At 36.3% G+C, this 23258-nt stretch overlaps 1 protein-coding gene across 1 annotated transcript; it reads right to left on the bottom strand.

The window, feature by feature from the left end:
* Nucleotides 1–700: 700 nt before the first annotated feature.
* On the bottom strand, nt 701–2761 carry LOC122023279 (zinc finger MYM-type protein 1-like). Its single transcript, XM_042581342.1, has one exon. It carries the CDS (start codon nt 2759–2761, stop codon nt 701–703), a length of 2061 nt encoding a protein of 686 aa, XP_042437276.1.
* Between the last annotated feature and the right edge of the window lie 20497 nt (nt 2762–23258).

Genomic DNA, 23258 nt, shown 5'->3' with positions numbered 1-23258 from the left:
AGGTGCGCTCTTTGGTAAATTGCCGAAAAAATAAAGCTATTAATTGATCTCCTGCGCGATGAACACAGTCGCGTCGCGCAGGATATATATATATATATATATATATATATATATATATATATATATATATATATATATATCGCACACCCCGTGAGCACCAAAAAAAAAATTTTGAAATTTTTTTATGCTTAATAATATAACCTAAGTATCCAATTCAGGGGCGTAGCCAGCAATATTTTTCCTGGTGGGCACTGGGCAAAATGTTTTTACATATTAATTTGAACTTCACATAATAAAAATAAAAGAAACTAAATAAACATACCGAATTCTTATTTAAGCCGTATTTTGCGATTTTTCAATACATCAAACTTGTTTATGATAAATTCTGTATCAATACCTGAAGCAATATCCCTCTCTATATAAACAACCATGGTATTGGCCATAAGGTCATTTTCCATTTTATTACGAAGTGGCGTCTTAATGAGTTTCATCCCTGAAAAGGCTCGTTCTGTAGTTGCTGTAGAAACTGGAAGAGTCAAAACCAATCGAACCAACCTATCAATCAAAGGATAGATAACTGACTTTGTCGTTCTGGCCAATGTTTGGCACAAATGATGCAAAGAATTAAGATTCTGAAACTGCGCATGACGCGGTATATCAAATTTATAATGATCTAATTCTCTCTCCAATCTCCTCTTTCTTATAGATTGAAATCATAGTAGTAAAATTTATCAACAAGAGAACAAATGTCAGGCAAAGAAAATGATTTGAATCCATCAACGGGACTCAAAGCATTACTGAGAGTAAGAAGTTCTATTGTGCCCTCTGAAAATCTTTCATTCAATTCCATCAACTGAAAATCTATTATTGCATTAAATATTTCAAAATGATAGTGATCATGGACTGTTATATTGTTTTTCTGCTGGCAAGAACGTTTTGTACCTCGTGTGTAGCAATCATCAAAGTCTGGCACCTCAACATCATTGCTTTCACAAAACTTCAACACACTCCAAAGAAATCCTTCCCATCTATCATCTCGGATTTGTTGAAGATTTAGTCTAGTAGTAGAAACCAAATTTATAGCATTCAAAATATCTATGTCATTCTTCTGTAATGTCTGACACAACTTATCTGATATTCCCAAAACTTCATGCATCAGAAATAATACAAATACAAAGTCAAATGATTTTATATCCAAGTACAAACCTTTAGCCTCTCCTCGAATGTTACTATTGGGACCTTTGTCGACAAGATCTTGAAGAAGTGTACTCACTGAACCAAACAAACTAATGAATCTCCTAACAGAGTTGAAATGTGAACTCCAACGAGTAGCTCCAGCTCGTACCAAAGAACAATCTTGATTAGATCCAGTACCAGTGTCAATTTCTCCCAATTTTATCAAATCATTAATTTCAGCATTTCGGATAGATTTCAATTGAAACTGACGTTTAGCAGATGAACCAACAAAATTAATAGCCGAAGTTAATGTTGAAAAGAAACGCCACACATCATGCACCTCTTTAGAAACTGCAACTAAAGCAAGTTGTAGTCTATGAGCAAAACAATGAATATAATAAGCATGTGGAGAATCTTTAAGAAATAAAGCCTGGAGTCCATTCCATTCCCCACGCATATTACTTGCGCCATCATAGCCTTGCCCCCTTAGATTTTCAGTTAACAGATTGTATTGGTTGAATACATTGCATATCTCTTTTTTCAAAGTTAATGCACTTGTATTTTCAACGTGAACAACTTCAAAAAATCGTTCTCTAATGAACCCATCTCGATCAACATATCTTAAAATGATAGCCATTTGTTCTTTACTTGACTCATCAATTGCTTCATCAACGAGGATACAAAACTTGGCTTCTCCAATTTCTGCACGAATTTTATCCCTCACAATATCAGCAATAATTTTCAAAATCTCTCTTTGAATTTCTGGTGATGTGTACTTTGCATTTTTAGATGCTTTTTCCAAAGTACTACCAATTTCTGGATTCATTCTTCCCAACAAAGCTACCAATTCCAAATAATTTCCACGATTTTTAGAGGCAATTGATTCATCATGACCCCTAAAAGCACAACCTTGCATAGCAAGAAACTTCACACTTTCTATGGACACCTTTAAGAGCAACCGATTTTGCTCAATTTGCTTAGAAGATTGTTTTTCTAATCTTCTATCAATATGCTGATCAAGATTTTTCAAATCTCCCCATTTTCGCATGGCAAAGCTATGTCTTGAATTCCCATCTCCTTCATGTCTCTTGAATGGATAATTTTTACAATTAACTCTTTTCCAATTTTTAAATCCCGTGACAGTGAATATGTCAAATTGTGCTGAGTTAGTGTCAAAAACATAGCAAGGGAAACAAAATGCACTTTGTTTCTCAATAGAAAATTCAAGCCAAGGATATTTTTGAAACCAAGAAGATTGGAATCTACGCTTTTGACCTTCACATTCAGTAAAAGGATAATCATATATAGGTTGAATTGACCCTTTATCAATATATGCTCTTCTTACCTCATCTTGAAGTTCAATGGGATGTTGTAAAATTGGGATGTGAATTCCAGGATCAGAAACATATTGCAAATTGTTACTCGAATTCGGAAGCGGTTCATCAAGAGTCTCATTTTCAAGTCTTGGTCTTTTAGTAGATGCTGGTTCTGAAATACAAGGAGATATGTTATTTGACCCATTTAAATCACTTGTTGATTCATCATTCTTCTTTCTGAAGAAATCAAAGATTTTTTGATTCTTCATTATAATATTTCACCTGTAATCAAAATAAATTTTGTAAGTCTAAATTATTTAAGCTAATTCAATTCAAATTGCAAATTCTTTACTTTTTTTAACCTATAATATAAGTTCAATTAAAAAGAATCAGCATAATTATAAATATAAAATAACAAGTAAAATCATTTTTCAAAAATATTTTTTAAAAAAATACACTTCGAATAGCACAATTATAAATATAAAATAACAAGTAAAATCATTTTTCAAAAATAATTTTTTTAAAAATACACTTCGAACATGTGGGAAGCTAACAAATGAAACAAATTTGTCTACATTTTCAAATATGAAGATAAAAATTTCAACCGTACACAACATTTTCAAATTTCAACCCTAAAAATTTTCACAAATTTATCTTCTTTGAACAAATATAAACTAGATATCAATGTTTACATTTTCAATCCTAAATATTAGAAATTTTAAAATCCCCAATGTTCAATTTCAACCCTAGAAAACAAAAATCTTAATATATTCACATAATATTAAAAAAACGTAATCTATATACTATGTAATTGATTATACTATTATATATAAATAAAATCGAAATACAAACCTAAGAGAATTTTCTTCAAACTTTTCCAAGCCGCCACTTTTTTGTAAGCCGCCACTGTTTTTGCAAGCCGCCACTTTCTTTGTGAATAATTTAGGGTTTAGTGACTTTAGTAGGTGGCTTTAATGCTTTATCTAATAATGATTTAATAATCAGCTATTAATAACCTAGGCCTTGAATTGGGCTTTAAAAATGAATGGGTTTGATTTAATAATTACAACTGGGCTTTAAATATATATACCTAGGCTTAAAATTTTAAAATTTCTGCTGGGCTTGTGCCCAGCTTTGCCCATATAATTCTCCGCCCCTGATCCAATTCCTAATCTCTAAGGATGTGTTTGATTCAAGTTATCATGTATAACTTTGGTTATGTGATTATCAAATAATCACATAACCAAAGTTATGGGGAATAAAACATAATCAAATATTGTTTGGTTAAACCTAGATAATACAACAAAAACTTATTTGTTTGAAAGTTTTAATAAATAACCTAGTTTAATATTTTATTATATTATCCTTAGTTACAAAATTAACAATATATTATTATTATTATTTAAACTCTACATTTTTTTATTTTTTTCTTTTTCACGATATTCTTTCTTTTTATGTTTTTTTATTTTTTTTTCTTTTCATTTTTTTAATTTTAAAAAAAAATTAAAGTTTTTTAATTTTTTTTTTACTTTTTATGTTTTTTAATATTTTTATGTTTTTAAATTTTTTTTCCTATTTTTTTATATATATTTTTAAATTTTTTATGTTTTTTAATTTTTCTATTTTTTATGTTTTCCCCTATTTTTTAATTATTTTTTATTATATTTTCCATTTTTTTAATTTTTCCTTTACATTTTCCTTTTTATCACATTTTTTTATTATTCAAGGATATTTTGAGTAAAATAATTTCGTTAATCCCGGAATCAAGAAATACCTCAGTTTTTCGATTTCGGGTAAAATGCCCCTTTTGCTGACATTTCGGGCATGAAACATTACTCAAGAATCATCGATTATTTAAACCAAAAAGATTTTCGTTGATAATCTTGGATGGATAACCAAAGTTATCAAGAATAACCTCGAACTCCGAACAACGCACCCTAAAAGTAAAATCTGATTGGCATAACCAAGAGTAGGGGCGCAAATGAATTGAATCAAGCCGAATAATATGAAAATATTGATATTTGAGTTCAAGCTCGAAAAATATATATAATATTCGAATCTTAATTCGAAACTCAAAAATATAAATAATTTTGGCTCAAGCTTAATTTGAAATAAAATTCGAGTTCGAGTTTGATTCGAATTGTTTGAATTTTGATTCGAACATATTCAAACTATAATTTGAATTGACTTAAATATAAATTCAGTTAAAATTATTCGAACATTATTTTAAATATATTTAAATTAAAATTGTATAAAAATAATTAAAATTTGATTTGAGTTTGGCTTATAAATGGCTCATGAGCAATTAAACAAAATATTATATCTTCAAATTCATCTTGAAAAAATTATCAAATATGTTAGAGTTCAGGTCGAATTCGATAATTTCGAATATGAATCAAATATTTTTTTGAGCCAGCTTGAAAAGCTCGCGAATAAGCTCAATTCGTTTGCACTCCTAACTAGGAGCTTAATTTTTTTTTTTAAAAAAAATTGAGTTATGTTGGGCGTGCACAAGAGAGCACGACACAGGCGCCCAGCATAAACTCGCCTATGCATGTCCAGCATAACACATTTTTTTATTTCTATTTATTTTTTTTAAGCTTTCGATTATGCCAATTAGATTTTGTCTTCAAGGTTTAGAAGTTGGGCTATAGTATTAAGCACACAAAAATTTTTAAAATAAAAAAATTGTTGTGCTTGAGGGATGTGCAGTATATGCCAGTGTATAGATAAGACTTCTACAAAGGTTCTTATTTATTAACGCATGAGCTATCATATGCATTAGCATTCCACGAACTATAAGAAAATTAGCAATACTTGGTTGTACTTTTATAGAAGATCCTTGTAACTTAGACTTAGACCTTCCAAAAGATTTATTTTTTCTCACATATTTACTACACTTAATAAAGACACAACAAGCCTAGATTATCTGATATCTCAATTAGAAAAATTAGAAATCATAGGCGAATATCCTACCAAATATTGGGAATAGTATAAGATATATTGTAAATTAGCAATAATAAACCCAGACTTTACCATAAAACCCCAAGATTTAAGATACACCAATTGAAAAATAGAAGAATGCACAATGCATATCAAATAATTACTAGCTCTGAGTAATCCAAAGATTTACTTCTAGACATAGAAGTCCAGCTTTTATAGTAAATAAACTATTTGAACAAAAATGTGGATAGTCCAGGATGATTTTTAACTATAAAAGACTTAATGATAACTGTCAGAAAGACAGATTTAAGTTACCTGACAAAGATCAACTTCTAAACAAAATATTAAATTCGAAATGGTACAAAAAATTTAATATGAAATCAAGATTTTGGCAAGTTAAGATGCATTCTGATTCTACAGAATGAACGACCTTCTCATGTCCAAAAGGACACTTTGAATGGTTAGTCATGGTATTTGGACTTAAATCTTCCAAAGGAAAATGGATGATATATTTAAAGATATCTCTTTATTCACATATGTGTATATTGATAACATCTTAGTTTTCTCAAAAACAAAAGATGAGCATTACACTCACCTCCATATGATCTTTAACCTATTTGAAAAACATGGTCTTATAGTATCCCACAAAAAGATGAAACTAGCCATTAAACATATAGAATTTCTAGAAGCATAAAATAGATAAGGAAAAATTTCACTTTAACCTCATATTACTTCCAAAATCTTGACTTTCCTGGACAAAATGAAAGACACGGAGACACTTAGAGTTTTCTTAGGATTTCTCAATTATGTCAGACAGTATCTAAAAAACATAAGAAAAATTAGAGGACAATTATACAATAAGACGTCAAGCACAAGGCAGAAATATTTTAATCAACAAGATATATAACTAGTGAAATAAATCAAATTAATGGTTAAAAGTATTCTAGTCTTAACACTTCCAGTAGACACTGATTACTTGGTGATAGAAACAGATAGATATGAATTAGGATGGGAGGAGTATTATTCAGAAAAATTTTAAAATATGATCCTAAAACCACTAAAGCTTTATGTAGATATACTTTAAGAAAATACAAAGAGAACTTTTTTAGATTATGAACTCTTAGCAGTAATTTATTATCTTAATGCATTCATATTTTTCATTTGCAATAAGCAAGGAATACCATTAGAACTGATTGTGAAGTAATTGTGAAGTACAGCTAGCAAACAAAAGGATTAAGAAAAACTCTAAGCACAAAAAGATGGTTAAAATTTATAGACACAATTATAATCTGGGAATTAAAAATCCACTGGGAACATATTAAGGAAATAAATAATTCCATAGTAGATACTTTATTTAGACTTTTACACTAACTTTTAATGGATATTTCAGGAATGGATAGACAACGAAAGGTGCAAACTTTTTCCATGAAAACCATGAGGTTTGGCAATCAAGAACTTCAATAATTTACAAAACATGAGAATCAATTCCATTTCTCCTCAAGAGAAAGACTTGACAGTATACAAAACTTTTTACTTGAGAATATTTGGAATATCCTAATAATACCAGGAAGTTTCAATTACAAGATTGTTATAATTAATGCATTATCAAATTACTTCTTAACAACAATACAAAAATCGAATGGAAAGAAGTACTCTTGTTACATAGTCTTTTATAGAACACAAGCAAGAGTTTACTATGACCGGAAAGAAGTCAAAATAGTCATACAAGAATGTGAAAACCCATTCTACAAATTCTTTTACTCCTTAGATGAAGCATTTACTTTTGCAAGAGAAAGAATATGTCCTAAGTTTTTTATAAGCACCTTGTTAAAGGCAAGAAAAAAAATTCAGTCAAACAAAACATATGCTCAAGCAGCTTTTGATGAGTCTAAAAAACAAACACACGACCGTCAGGCCTTATTCATAGGCCCAATTACTCAACTTTGGCCCAGCTTAAAGCCAAGGCTACTGAAACTTCAAAACAAAGGGCTTTAGAATCAATGCTTTTGGGTTTCCCTGCTACTATCCCAGAAGACATATCCACATATGTTCGAAGTATGACAGAAAGATCTACTTTTTAAAATTTCCTTAACTTGTGTGAAATACTCTGTTGGTCCCTTTGGAGGCCGGCAAGAGGGGAGGGGTGAATTGCCCTACAAAATTAAACTCGAACCTTTCTCGGATTTCAACTATATAACATAAACACTTGTAATAAAAAGTAGAGACTAAGTAAAGAAATCATACACCAGAGATTTACTTGGTTTGCAATCAGAGAATTGCTAATCCAAGGAAAGTAAGCGCACTATGATCTCCTCTAGGCGGAGAAGCCTCTTTACAACGTTGACAGCACAAATGAAAAGAACACAACTGAAAGCACAGAAAGAATTGATTACAAGTGAGTTGAACTGAATGTGCAGACCAGTACTATATTTATAGTACTGGTCCGGGCGCCTGGAAGGAGTTCCGAGCGCCCTGGAGGGGATAAAATTCTATCCCCAACGATCAGATCGCGTTTGACGCGATCCTGGTCAAAAGTCAGCTCCGGGCGCCCGGACCCTCAATAGTGCCCGGGGCGCCCGGAATGATTCCGGGCGCCCGGACCCCTTAAGTCAACTTTGTTGACTTTTTGTTGTCCGATTCTACTACTCCGGTTTAGCTCGTTTCGGTCCGGGTCTGTTCGCTCCGGCTCCGTTAGCTTGGGTGATCTCGGCCTTCCGGAATAGGGCTCACCCGAACCCATGTTCCGGCCTTCTCCTCGAGCAGCCTTCCTTCCCGGTTTCTCGTCCCTCGAGCGCCGCGCACGCTCTTCTCGTCCACCGGTGTACTCTTCCGCGGACACCTCGTCCCTCAAACGCACCGAGCCCGTCGGCTCTCTCCCGTGCCGTCCTTCTCGCTAGCCGCGTCTTCCGCTCGACTTCCTGTGTTCCTAAGCTCCTGCACACTTAGACACAAGGGTTAAACAAACGCAGGACCTAACTTAGCTTGTTTGATCACATCAAAACACCTTGGGGTTCCAACAATCTCCCCCTTTTTGATGTGAGCAACCTAAGTTAAGTTAGGGTAACCATATGCAATAAAAACGATTTATTTTCCAATAAGTCCAAATATTTTTCAATTGAAAAAGTATAGTATCTCCCCCTAGACTTAACATACTTCTCCCCCTTTGATCACATAAAAATTGGGGCGATAAACAAGTCTAAGGTAAATTCAAACATTTAAACAAGTTTAAGGTAAATTCAGATAAAAACAGTCACAAGTGTTTATAAAAAAAATTTAAACACTTTAAATTTAAGTCAATTTAAGTCAATTTTAAGAAAAAAAATGATAAGGCAAAATTATCATAAAAAAATTCTAAGTTAACTTTAAAAAAATTCTAAGTCGATTTTAAGAAAAATTATAAGGCAAAAAAAATTCTAAGATAACTCAAAAAATTTCTAAGTCAATTTTCATAAAGATTTCTAAGATAGTTAATATTAATTTCTAAGGCAATGTTTTAAAAAAAATGTCTAAGACAATATTCATAGAAAAATTCCTAAGTTAAAAAATATCTAAGTCAATAATTTTCAGAAATTTTCTAAGTCAATTAAAAATTATTTTCCATTTTTTTTATAAATTAATTTTAAATATTTTCTAACACAATTGAATAACTCTTTTAAAGCATTAGGTAAATTAAATTAATACTTTTTCAGTTAGTCAATTAAACTTTTCATTTCGATACTTGACTTCCAGGTCGTGGCGAGGCACTAGGCCTTCTTGATTATTGGAGCAACAACCACTTCCTTAGACAAAGCCTCATAATGAAATTAGTCGTTTAATTTCCTTGCTGAAAATGCTAAGTCTAATTTTAGATTAAACAGGTTTTTGGAACCCAGTAGAGATTCCTACCTACAGGGTTAACCAAGTATTTCCTAGGTACATAGATTTTTGATATATTTCTAATTTGACTTTGATGAAATCTATAATACCAATTTAAACCTCTATAATTGCTAAAAGTAGAAATATTTGAACTTTTATATTTTTTCAATCTTTCTATTTCTTCTTTTAGTTTTTCATTTTCAATTTTCAATTTATCAAAATCCTCTATAAGACATGATTTTGCTAAAATTCTTTTTGTTTCCAAAATTTCATTTTTTAATTTGATATTTTCATTTTCTAATTTATACATGGATTTCGTCATTGCCTTAATGCCAGAATAAAGTTGATCAGGGGGTAAGAGGCATACCTCACTTACCATATCGGACTTGAAGCCTGAATCTCCCCCTGCTTCACTGCTTTCATCCGAGGTCGCTCCCCCTTCATTGATGCTAGGTTCTGATATACTTTGTCTATCGTAGCTTGCTATTAGTGCTATTCCGGCATATTCTTGAGCTTCTGATTCGGATGAAGAAGTGTCGTCCCAAGTTGCTTTTAGGTTGTGTTTCTTGGGAGACTTCCTTTTGGCCTTCTTGAGTTCTGGGCAGTCTTCTCTTAGGTGTCCCTCCTTCTGACACTGGTAGCACCGCACCTTTCTTCCACCTTTTTGATTCCTTTTATTCTGCATTTTAAATTTATTAGATCTAAAAAACTTTTTAAAATTTCTTACCATGTATGCTTCTTGATCGTCTTCGGAGTCTGACTCGAGTTCATCCTTCTGGGTTGCGTTCAGCGCCATAGTCTGGGTTGTATCCTTTGTCGTTCCTGCATACCTGGTTTCATGCAATTCAAGAGTAGAAAACAACTCTTCTAAAGTGCTTACCTCTAGGTCTTTTGAGATGTAGTAGGCGTCGACGATTGATGCCCATTCCGGAGTTCTTGGAAACGCGTTGAGCGCGTAGCGTATAGTGTCCCGATTTGTTACCGTTTCACCGAGGTTCTCGAGACCAGTAACTAGTTCTTTTACCTTTGCGTGTAAACCAGCTACTTTCTCACCTTTCTCCAGACGGATGTTCATCAGTTTGTTGCGGAGGATGCCCCTTCTAGCGAGCTTTGCTTCGGACGTGCCTTCGTGGAGTTCCAAGAACTTCTCCCAAAGTTCTTTAGCAGATGAATAGTTTCCGATGCGGTTGACCTCTTGAGGCGGTAACACGCTCAGCAGGTGATGTTCCGCACGACTGTTTGCTACTGACTCATTCTGCTCCTTCTTTGTCCAATCGCTCTCTTCTTTTTCTTTTCCATCTTTATCTATTGGAGCTACAAAACCATATTTCATGATAAACCGAATTTCAAAATCTGTTTTTAGGAATACCTCCATACGACGCTTCCAGTCTGCGAAGTTCCCCTCGAATTTTGGTGGAACGATGCTTGGTCCGGCCATCTTGTTGCTTCGATCGGCGGTTAGTCCTCCTGAAGTGTGCCTTGCTCTGATACCACTTGTTGGTCCCTTTGGAGGCCGGCAAGAGGGGAGGGGTGAATTGCCCTACAAAATTAAACTCGAACCTTTCTCGGATTTCAACTATATAACATAAACACTTGTAATAAAAAGTAGAGACTAAGTAAAGAAATCATACACCAGAGATTTACTTGGTTTGCAATCAGAGGATTGCTAATCCAAAGAAAGTAAGCGCACTATGATCTCCTCTAGGCGGAGAAGCCTCTTTACAACGTTGACAGCACAAATGAAAAGAACACAACTGAAAGCACAGAAAGAATTGATTACAAGTGAGTTGAACTGAATGTGCAGACCAGTACTATATTTATAGTACTGGTCCGGGCGCCTGAAGGAGTTCCGCGCCCGGAGGAAAATTCTATCCCAACGATCAGATCGCGTTTGACGCGATCCTGGTCAAAAGTCAGCTCCGGGCGCCCGGACCCTCAATAGTGCCCAGGGCGCCCGGAATGATTCCGAGCGCCCGGACCCCTTAAGTCAACTTTGTTGACTTTTTGTGGTCCGATTCTACTACTCCGGTTTAGCTCGTTTCGGTCTGGGTCTGTTCACTCCGGCTCCGTTAGCTTCGGTGATCTCGGCCTTCCGGAATAGGGCTCACCCGAACCCATGTTCCGGCCTTCTCCTCGAGCAGCCTTCCTTCCCGGTTTCTCGTCCCTCGAGCGCCGCGCACGCTCTTCTCGTCCACCGGTGTACTCTTCCGCGGACACCTCGTCCCTCAGACGCACCGAGCCCGTCGGCTCTCTCCCGTGCCGTCCTTCTCGCTAGCCGCGTCTTCCGCTCGACTTCCTGTGTTCCTAAGCTCCTGCACACTTAGACACAAGGGTTAAACAAACGCAGGACCTAACTTAGCTTGTTTGATCACATCAAAACACCTTGGGGTTCCAACATACTCAAGGTATTTCATACAATACCTCTTGAAGGTATGACAATTGTCTACGAAGCTGAATTCAATTATAAACTAAAATGTCAATAGCTCTCCAAAGTCTGTGCAAATTTAGAAAAATGCAGTCGTCCATGGCAACTAATTTACTCCTTCAGAAAAGCCAATATTGAACTTTGAAAAAAAAATATACAAACAAATTTCAGAGGAAGACTTTTTACTCCATTTACTTTAATGGATTATGGACTTCTACACAAATTTGGATACACGACTTGAATTCCGTTAATTAAGACTTTCCAAAGAAACTAGGTAGCATTATAGCTCAACTCTTGAAGAAAAGAAACATTTGTTATCTGCACTTTAGAAAGTTCTCCACCGAAGTAGATCAACTTAAAAATAAAACTAGTCAGACACTTAATCAAGATAGGCATCCATGAAATCAATGGCCTTCAATTAGAAATTAAAGAATATCCCTCTGATCTTGATCTAGAGTGGGCAGCACTTCTTGCACCAATAAATCAACTTAAGCACTGACATGCTTCAACTCAAGAAACAATTGGTTCAAGGATTAACATAAAGATCCAGAAAATTACATACAAGACGGAGAAATCTATACTGAAAAAATCTACTCGCTAAGAGACATGGGCACCAAGTTTTTTCCGTTTAATTTCTCTATTCAACGTACAATCCTCTGCCAACATTATCAAAAGAAAATAGAAAGGTGGGCAGCAAAGAAAATAGCCAGCTCAACAAAATCAACCATGTCCTACAGGTGTGCTCTAAACACTACCAACACTTCGACTCAAGCTACCAGCTCCAGAGCCCCATCATTAGACTCAGTAGGTGAACACAATTTGAAAAATATGATGAACCCCTAAAGACGATGTAAGCAATGATGCCAAAAATGTAAGCAATGATATCATCATACCAAAAACGTAAGTCGGAATTGTTGGTTGCTACTCGGAAAACCTAGAGGTTCCACTGTACAAAAATTTTGTACAAAGGTCTGAACCTTTTCCTAGCTACCATGTGTTCTTTTAAATTAAATTTTGGATCGCCTGCGGAACTTAACACGTTTGATCCAAAACTTAATCTATTTGTTCTTTTAGGTTTAGACTTGGATCTCTTGCGGAACTTAACACGTTCGATCCAAATCACCTTAAGTTATTAATTCCATTAAATATTAATTTCCATAATTGGTTCCCAGTACTGACGTGGCGAGGCACATGACCTTCTTGGATATGGGAGCAACCACCACCGACTAGACAAAACCTTTTATGGAAAGCTAATATTTAATTTCCTAAAATAACTTTAGGTCAACCGAAAAGAACAATCAAATCACAAGGAAAAGAAAAACAAAAGAACACTATATCGAAAATAAATTTGAAACACTAAAATCGTATGCCTCTTGTATTTGGTACTATTTCCAAAAATAACTAGTATGTGCGAAAAGGAAAAATACTAGTTATACCTTTTAGAAAGACCTCTTGATCTTCTATCGTATTCCTCTTCTAACCTCGGACGTTGTGTGGGCAACGATCTTCCGAGATGAGAACCACCAAGCACCTTCTTCTTCCTTGTAAGTTTCGGCCATCGAAACATCTTCTAGGATGAAGAGGTTCGGCCACCACCACCATGCTCCAAGGGATGCTAGAAACAAAGCTTTCTTTCTCTCCTTCTTCTTCTTCTTCTCTAAACTTGATCCGGCCACCATATGAGTCTCCACAAGAAGGATGAGGTTCGGCCATCAAAGAGAAGAAAGGAGGAGAGGATGGCCGGCCACACCAAGGAAGAAAAAGAGAGAGGAAAAATAATAGAGTTGTTCACCATGAAGGCACCTCTACCCTCTCTTTTATAATCCTTGGCCTTGGCAAATAAGGAAATTTAAATAAAAATTTCCTTAATTCTTTTTCCATTGATAAGGAAAATTTATTTAATTAAAAACAATTTTTTTCTTATCAACAATGTGACCGGCCACTTTAAACCAAGCAAAGGAAATTTAATTCAATCAAGAATTAAAACTTTCCTAATTTGTTTCCGGAAATTTTATAAAAAATTTCTCTAATAATTTTTTCCTTCATGATGGTTAATAAAAAGGAAATTTTATAAATTAAAATATTTCTTTTAAACATGTGGATAAAAAGAAAGTTATCTTTAAAAATTAAAATCTCTTCCAATCTACAAATAAGGAAAGATATCTAATCTTTTCTTGATCTTTGTAGAAGCTTTATAAAAGAGATATTTAATTTTTAAACTCTCTTTTAAATCATGAACATGATTAAAAGGAAAGTTTTTACCAAAATTAAAATCAACCTTTTAATCTACAAATAAGGAAAGAGATTTAACTCTTCTCTTAATCTTTTGTAGAATCTTATAAAAGGACAGATTTAAAATTTCAAACTCTCTTTTAAATCATGTTATCCACATAAGAAAATTTTAAAAAATAAAATTCCTTTTTATTTTAATAGGGCCGACCACCTAAGCTTGAGTTCAAGCTAGGGCCGGCCACATGAATTCACCCATGAACCAAAACATGGTCGGCCCTAGCTTGGTCTCCAAGCTAGCTTGGCCGGCCCCCTATAGGATGGGTAAGAAGGTGGGTATAGGTGGGTATAGTACTCTATAATCAAGAGGCTACGATAGGGACCGAGAGGAGGAATTGGTTTTGGTTTCCCGATAAAATTAAGCATCCCGTGTTCTCCCCGAACACACAACTTAATTTTATCAATAATAATTCATTCCACTAGAGAATTATTATTGAACTACCGCACCAATCCCAAATTATATTTTTGGGCTCCTTCTTATTATGAGTGTGTTAGTCTCCCTGTGTTTAAGATAACAAATGTCCACTAATTAAGTAAGTTACTAACAACTCGCTTAATTAATATCTAGCTCCAAGAGTAGTACCACTCAACTTCATCGTCATGTAGGACTAAGTCCACCTGCAGGGTTTAACATGACAATCCTTATGAGCTCCTCTTGGGGACATTCTCAACCTAGATCACTAGGACACAGTTTCCTTCTATAATCAACAATACACACTATAAGTGATATCATTTCCCAACTTATCGGGCTTATTGATTTATCGAACTAAATCTCACCCATTGATAAATTAAAGAAATAAATATCAAATATATGTGCTTGTTATTATATTAGGATTAAGAGCACACACTTCCATAATAACTGAGGTCTTTGTTCCTTTATAAATTCAGTATAAAAGGAACGACCTCAAATGGTCCTACTCAATACACTCTAAGTGTACTAGTGTAATTATATAGTTAAGATAAACTAATACCTAATTACACTACGACCTTCCAATGGTTTGTTCCTCTCCATCTTGGTCATGAGCTACTGTTTATAATTTATAAGGAACCGATAACATAATCTTCTGTATGTGACACCACACACCATGTTATCTACAATATAAATTAATTGAGCAACTACATTTATCATAAATGTAGACATTTGACCAATGTGATTCTAATTTCTAGATAAATATTTATACCAAAAGCTAGGCTTTTAGTATACACTCTAACAGGAATGACATGGAGCATTATTCTCCACCGATAACTTTACTAGTTGGAAATAACTTTATTCTCCACTATCCCACTTCATTCTCCACTACCCTAACATCTCACCTCCACTACATTTATCCCGCCCCCCCCCCCAAACTTATCCTAAAGCAAACACCTCATGTAACGCCCGAAAATTCTCAAACTTGCATTAGAATTATTCTATGATTTTTCTGGAATTTTTAGATATTTTTCCGGAATTTTCCGAGTAGCGGAAATAGCAAAAACAATTAGAAGAATAAAAAAGGCGTAAGCGGGAATCGAACCCGGGACCTCTCGGGTCCGCTAAACCTTTAGTTAGCCTTAGTAACCGGTGAACCCAGCAAGGCCGTGCTGAAAGGAAAGGAGAATCAAATATATTTATATTTAAGTTGGGCTTAGTTATCCGCTTAATATAAATAGGAAAAACTTAAGTGTGGGTTTGGTTTAATTTGGTTCGGTAGCCCTCTCCTCACAAAACCACACGCCAATTCTTTTTTTTCCAAACCCTCACCGACGCCAACCCCTCCTTCCTCTCCTTCTCTCGGCGCCAACACTCAAACAACCTAGGGTTCTCTCCCTAGGGCCCCAAGGTCACTTTCCGGCGACGATTTCAGCACGAGGACGTTCCCCTCCGCGAGTAGAGCACGTGGACGCGAGCGGATCGTCGAGAAGTCGTCTCCACCGGAATTCCTAGCGATTAGATTTGTAAGAAATCTAGCACACAAGGTAAGAAACCCCTCACCTGTAGTATAATAGCTACCGTTTGATTTTCTGTGCATTAGTTTAGTTATATGCGTATGTTTTCGACACATAGGGTGTATTTAACCCTCCTCGCAGATTTAGGGATTTAGTGAGTACCTTTAGATGGGCTGGATACGTCTTTTCTCCTTCAGTTGGAGGTTTAGATGCGGTTGGGTGCCTAAAGGTAGTCTCCCTAATAGAGAGGGGAGTTAAAGCACACTAGGTGGTCGATTAAATAACTAGCTTAGAAAAAAATGCAACCTAGGCATTTTTATTAGCACAGTTGAATGCATTAGAAGCATCTAAATCAGTAAATCAGTTTATTCTAGCTTATATGGGACTACGGTCTAATGGGTGGGCTCCCACAGTCGCCTCTAGGTTCAGACAACCTAGCTCTAGGTTCAGATAACCTAGAAACAGCTATTTAGAACAGTTTAGCTATACTCAGTATTTTACTTTTCAGTTGGCACTGTACTGGATTAGATATCCATTGGGCTGGGCTCCCATAGTCGGTCCCTAGGTTTAGATAACCTAGTAGCTCTACTAAATTCGAGATTTGCAACCCCGGGTCTAGTTAGAGATGCACAGTTGCCGGGCCCAAACAGCAGCATGATTACTATTTTCACTTATTATGATATTAGCTTTCAAACTCTTAATTCACTCCAGTGATTATAGTTTAAGATCAGTTTTAGCTTAGTTCAGTTTCAGTTTCAGTATCATGCTCCAGCTTAGTTTTTCTGTGTGAATATGCATGATAACTTTATGTGCAGTTGTTATACATGTTTATATGTTCAGCTTTAGATATGTCATGATTGTATGCTTATATGCTATGCCATGCTTAGTCTATTCAGTATATTCAGCTTATGTTTTAAACAACATGATTTAAAATCATATTTGCATCGTTGCATGTTTTTGTGAGGTAGATGGTTTCTTACTAAGCTTTTTAGCTTACAGATACTACTTTTCTTATACTGCAGATAAAGGTAAAGGAAAAGTGGACTAGCAGTGGAGGCTGGAGGTCAATGCAGATCAAGATGTGTGTGGAAAGAACTGGAATAAAAGATCCTCAGGGGTTTTAGCAAGCTTAAATAGTAGAAGTCTTAGTATTTCTTCTTTTATGCAATTTTGAACCTTAGAGTGTTTAAATCATGGGAGATTTATTTAGTTTGTTAGTAAGTATGTTAGAATGCTGGTTAATAGTTGTTAGAATGTATTTCCATTGATTTTAGAATTGTGGTGTGAGATTTTGGCACGCCAAAGTGCTGAAATCAGAGTTCCCGGGCGAAATCAGAACTCTGATCGGTCTCCAGACCGATCAGAGCCTGGGCAGTGCCACTGGATCGATCAACCGACTGATCCAGACAGATATGCTACTGTATCCTCCTGGATCGGTCAGCCGACCGATCCAACACGATACAGTAGCCTTCCAGGAGAGCTTCAGGTGCCTGGATCGGTCAGCCGACCGATCCAGACATACCTGGATCGGTCTGACCGACCGATCCAGCCACACCTGGATCGGTCAGCCGACCGATCCAGTTGGGAACAGAACGACCGCAGCTCCGATCGATCTGTGGATCGATCGGCAGGTCAGTAGGTAGTTGGGAAGTTCAGTTTCTAGTCCCTAGCTCAGTTGGGATGTTCAGTTTCCCCTCCTTAGTATATGTATACCAGCAGAGAAGGTCTTTAGACCTTTCTTATCAGTTGTATCCATCATTAGTAGAGTAAAATTTTTGATTAGCCCAGTTTTCCGCACAGTATAGTTTAGCATAATCGTAGCGACCGGCCTTACAGCCAGTACCCAGAAGGTGGGTCGTTACACCTCATCATCCCAAAGCAAACTCTCCCTCTCTTTCTATAAATACCTCTCTTCTCCAATGCTGAAGGCATCCAAGAAGAGTGCAAGTGCTTAAGAGTTCAAGTGTGTTTCCAATTTTTCTGTAAATATCTCTTGTAATATCCTTGTAATTTTCTTATGTAAGCTTGTACCTAACTTATAATTTCCTTATGTAAGTCTGTAACTAGCTAAGTTAGCTTGTATGCTTTCAATTTTCTAATTTGTATGTTTTTTTTTATAAAATTTCTATAACAGCTTAATAAAAAAACTCTATTTTTATCTCATTGTCTTCAAAAGTTAGGAACTGTCTCGTGATTTAAACTTGTAAAATTTGTGCTGACTAAGTTGGGTAGCAAAAGATACTGAAAGCTTGTTATAAGGCCTACAAAAGTTAGGGTAAAGGTTGACAATAAGACAAAACTGATGAGAAGGAAAAATGAGGAAAATATCCTTACAAAGAGCTTAGATTTGACAATTAATGTTAGAAATTATGGTTCACAATTACTGTTTAAGATTTGTATTCACTTTTTACTATTCACAAATTTTAGAAAATCTAAAAAATATAATTTTGACACAAATATATATATATATATATATATATACATCCAACGTGGCCAAAACTTTTTTTTATTTTTTTCTCTCATCTAAATGTGATTCTCTTCTCTCTTCTATATGTAAGGTGGTGCTAATTTTTACAAACTAGCACCAAGGTGGAACTGATATTTAAAGACTAGCATGTTGGAGTTGATCTTTTAAAACCAATACCAGCACGTTAGTACTGGTCTTTAAAAATTAGCACCAGCACGTTAGTGCTAGTTTGCAAAAACCAACACCAACTGCTAGTGCTACGTGGTGCAAACCAGCACCAATAGTTAATGTTGGTTTGCACAAAGTAATACCAACGTGCTGTTGGTTTACACAACTAATCTTCTATTGGTGCTCGTCTTTAATGACCAACATCAATGTGGTGCAAACCAGCACTAGTAGTTAGTGTTGGTTTGAACAAACTACTATGTTGGTGATGGTTTGTGCAAACTAGCACCAATATGATGCTAGTTTATGCAACTGGCCTTTTGTTGGTGCTGGTTTACGTAAATCAGCACTAACGTGGTGCAAACCAGCATCAGTATTTGGTGCAATTTGTACAAATCAGCACCAACATGGTGTTGATTTGCGCAGCACTAACATACTGGTGTTGGTCTTCATAACCTAGCACGTTGGAGTTGTTCTTTAAAGATAAGCTTCACCTTGATGCTGATTTGTAAAAACTAGCACCACCTTGTATGTAGGAGAGAGAAAATAATTGCTTGCAGATGAGAGAGAAAAATAATAAAAAAAATCAGTTTTGAACGTGTTAGACCATCCACATTGGATGTTGCCCACCATCGTGCAAGGTAAGTTGTGCAGGATATTGATAAGCATAAAGTATATAGAGTTTTTATTATATTTTCACACTATTTTGGATTGACTTTACACGTATGAATTCTATGAAATACTATTTTTTTTTGCTTCTTTATTATGATTTTCTACTCCTAGATATTGCTTTCGTGTAATTTTGATGACAGGGGAGAAAGATGGAGTAAAATGAGGAGTTAAAGACTAAGAAGAGAAACTCTCGCAATCAGACATGGGCAGCTCATGCCCAGCGGCACGGGTCATACCCCGATCGACAACCCTGCCATGGTGGCCCATGCCTAGAGGCACAGGTCGTGCTAGACTCGGCCTCCTCGGCACAAGTCATGCCCAGCGGTACGGGTTGTGCCCGCTGGTACGAGTCGTGCCCGGCTGCACGGGTCATGCCCGGCTACACGGGTCATGCCCGACGGCACAAGACGTGCCCTGCTTGGGAGCCTTATTATGACTCGCCCGTGCCTAGCAGCATGGGTCATGCTCGGTTGCCTCTCCACAGTCGTCCATGCCTAACTGCACGAGCCATGCCCTACAAATCTAAACTTCTGCATGCAACACAGATACTCATGCCCACCGGCATGAGTGCTTGACATGAGCACCCGTGCCCGCCGGTAAGGGCGCCCTGCCTACCGGCACGGGCAGTGTCGCACGTACAATTTCAACCCCTATAATAGGCGATCCTCCCAAATTAGGGAGGCAACTTGGACCAGAGGACTTCATCCTCCTCCTTGGGAAAGGGTTTCCCTCTCTAGGGGAAACCCTAAAGCAATCACCTCCGACAATTTGTCCACCTCCAAAGTAAGGAAGCATTCCGAAGACACCTGCAATCCCCTTGATAAGTATTTCTTCTTCTCTATCTCATGTTTGGTTTTAAGAATGTTTTATATTGTGTCTTTCATTTGTAAATCCTTCACAATGGTGTAAATCTTTGGATTTTAAGAATAAGGAGTAGTTATGATGTAATGTGATATATAAACTATATATTTAGACATTTTCTTGTATCATGATATATTTATTGACATATTCTATATGTGTTGTGCCTTGTATGTGTTTGATAAAATGTGTGTGTGGGAACCTTGTGATTGATGGTATCTTTACTTTCTATAGCATTCCCTTGAAACGAAGGGTAATTCCCTACAAGGGAAGCCAACTAGAGTTTATTGGTTTTCCCCATATTAATGTTAGGAAATAATTTGCGTAATTTAGCGATTGTATGATTAAGGGGCCCTTAGTGACAAAGGGTGACCCTTTAACCAGACTTTCTAGATTACCTCTTCTACTTAATGTCATTAATCTACTATTAGAAAGTACATTAGATAACTATAGTGATTGTATGACTGGGGGCCATAGGGTAACCCTTTAACTAGACTTTCTAGAGTTTCTTCTTTACTTAATGATGTTAGAACTTGGGTAAACTCTCCGATGCGATCTTCACGGAGTTGTGTCAGACTTTAATTAGATGCCCTACAAGAATATAAGCACGGAGTTAGGTAGATGAATAATGCATTAGGAACATTAACTAGTATCATAATGAAACTGAAATCCTAGATTCATCCTCAAATTCAACTTCACCTTTGTTCACTTGTGCTCACTCTCTCTGGTCTCTCTTTCCTCCTCTATTTCTCTCCTCTCAACAACTCTCTCTCTTTCTCAAGTGCTCATGAACCAACTTTAGATTTTCTAGATAACTCGTCATGTGAAATCAACTACTGTTTAATCAACAATCCCTGTGAATTGATATTTTATTACTTGACGACACTTCTATGCACTTGCAGATTTGTTACCACATCAGATATCATTCTTCATGGATGACATCCAACGTGGATGATCTGACTCAACCAAAACTTTTTTTATTTCTCTCTCTCATCTGCATGTAATGTTTTTATCTCTTTTACATGCAATCAACTATTTTCTCTCTCCTACATGCAAGATGATACTTATTTATACAAACCAACATCATCATTGGTGCTGGTCTTTAAAGATCAACATAGGGATGATAATTTTCCCCACGGGTTCAGGCCTCGTGGGGAAAATTCGAAACGGGGACGGGGATGTTGAATCGATGCACACGTGAGAGGGGGTGAATCACGTGGTTGTCAAAAACTCATCTTTTCTTTTAAAATTTAAAGTATGCAGCAGAAAAAGAAATAAGAAAGCGAGAACAAAGAACACAAGAAAACACAGTCGGTTTACTTGGTTCAGAGCCTTTGGCGGCTTCTACTCCAAGACTCAGGTCTCGCATACCTATCGATGCGTAATCCACTAAAAGCCTCTTCCGATACCTCTGGAAGAGGGAAATCGAATACAAGAATAGCGATAGTATAACATCCTACACTTCCCTTTTAAAGTAGTAGAATTAAGAGTGTAATACTAATAAAAGGTTACCAACAAATTAGAGAGATCGATGTGTTGCTGTCGGTCTATCGGAGAAGATTCGAACGCCCCATAAGTGTAGCTCGAAGGCAGATAGACTTTCTAGAGTAGCAGTAGGAAGCAGGAGCAGTCAGAGGCCCAATCGAATATGTAGTATGTGTTCTATGTTGAAGCCTTCTCGAGACCCACTTATATAAGGCATGGAAGGCGTCTTCCATAGTAGTTGAACGCGTCTTCAACCTAGTAAATTTGATCCTAAACAACCCGACACTTATCCGTGGTGAAGTCAAAATTTCATCCTGAGGAAGGCTCCTTCCATAGCCATGGAAGGCGCATTCTATGAACAGTACGAAGGCACCTTCACTGCTTGAAGGCGCATTTGGACATTATTCATCTGAAGGTAAATTTGCTCGCCTTTTTTTTTCTCCTGCAAAGTAACGTTAGTCCAAATACCCTACAAAACAAGTATTAGGATACTAACAATCAATAATAAAGAGTAGTGATTAGTTCCTGTCCTCCCTGGACCAGGAACTAGTCAGGGTCTCAGTTTAGGGATTCTAAATAGATCTAAACTAGACCGACACCTACTGTCCCCTCAACCGGAATGCGTCCTCACTTAGTCACTCTCCTCCAGTGACTTACCTTTGCTGACCATTTTGCCAGACATCCGGTCAGCCTGTCGATCTATCTGGACTTCATGTCAACTATCCGGTTTGCCTATTGACCTACCTGGACTTCTCGCCAGACATCTGGTCAGCCCGTCGACCTATCTGGACTTCATATCAGCTTTCCAGTCGGCCTGTTGACCTAGCTGGACTTCTCGCCAGATATTCGGTCAGCTCATTGACATATCTGGACTTCGTACCAACTATCTGGTCAGCCCGTTGACTTAGCTGAATTTCCTGTCAGATATCCGATCAACTCGCCGACCTATCAGGACTTCTCCTGCACACTTAATCAAGTGATTAGATCACAACAAAACCTAACTTAACTTACTTGTCATTCATCAAAACCTGAGTTAAACCATTAGTGTAAACTACACCAACAGGGGATCCTCAATTTATTCAGGGATGGGGGCGGATTCGAGATCGGTATGGGGATACTGTCCCGATCCCCGAACCTGGCTAAAATAATAATAATAATAATAATAATATATTATTATTATTATTATTATTATTATTATTTTAAAAAAATATTAATAATAGTGTCATTAAATAATATTGATAATAATATTAATATTAAAAAAATTAAAATATTAATAATAAAATTGTTATTATTATTATTGATATTAATATTATCATTAATACTAATAGTAAAATAATAATAGTATAAAATTAATTTTGGGGATGGAAGAGAATGGGGATGGGATGAAGATTTGATCTCCTTTGGTTCGGGTTCAGGGATTCTCCGAACCTAAAAAGGTGGGGATAGGAGCGGGGATAAGGGCAGAGATGGAATTTGGGGATGGGGATGGGGATGGGGATGGCAAACTTGCCTCCACCCCACCCCATTGTCATCCTTAGATTAACATCACATTGGTATTAACTGGTGCTAGTTTTAATTCAGCGTTGGTTCTAGTCTTTAAAGACTAACACCATGTTGATACTGGTTGGTGCTAGTTTCAAACACCAACAAAAATCAGCACCAATGCTGGCACTGACTGGTG

Source organism: Zingiber officinale, chromosome 9B (assembly GCF_018446385.1).
Source record: "Zingiber officinale cultivar Zhangliang chromosome 9B, Zo_v1.1, whole genome shotgun sequence".
Taxonomy (NCBI): domain Eukaryota; kingdom Viridiplantae; phylum Streptophyta; class Magnoliopsida; order Zingiberales; family Zingiberaceae; genus Zingiber; species Zingiber officinale.
This window is presented reverse-complemented; position numbering and strand designations above follow the sequence as displayed.

Coding starts and splice junctions, on each gene's coding strand:
- LOC122023279 (XM_042581342.1), bottom strand. CDS start 2,761: ATGAAGAATCAAAAAATCTTTGATTTCTTCAGAAAGAAGAATGATGAA.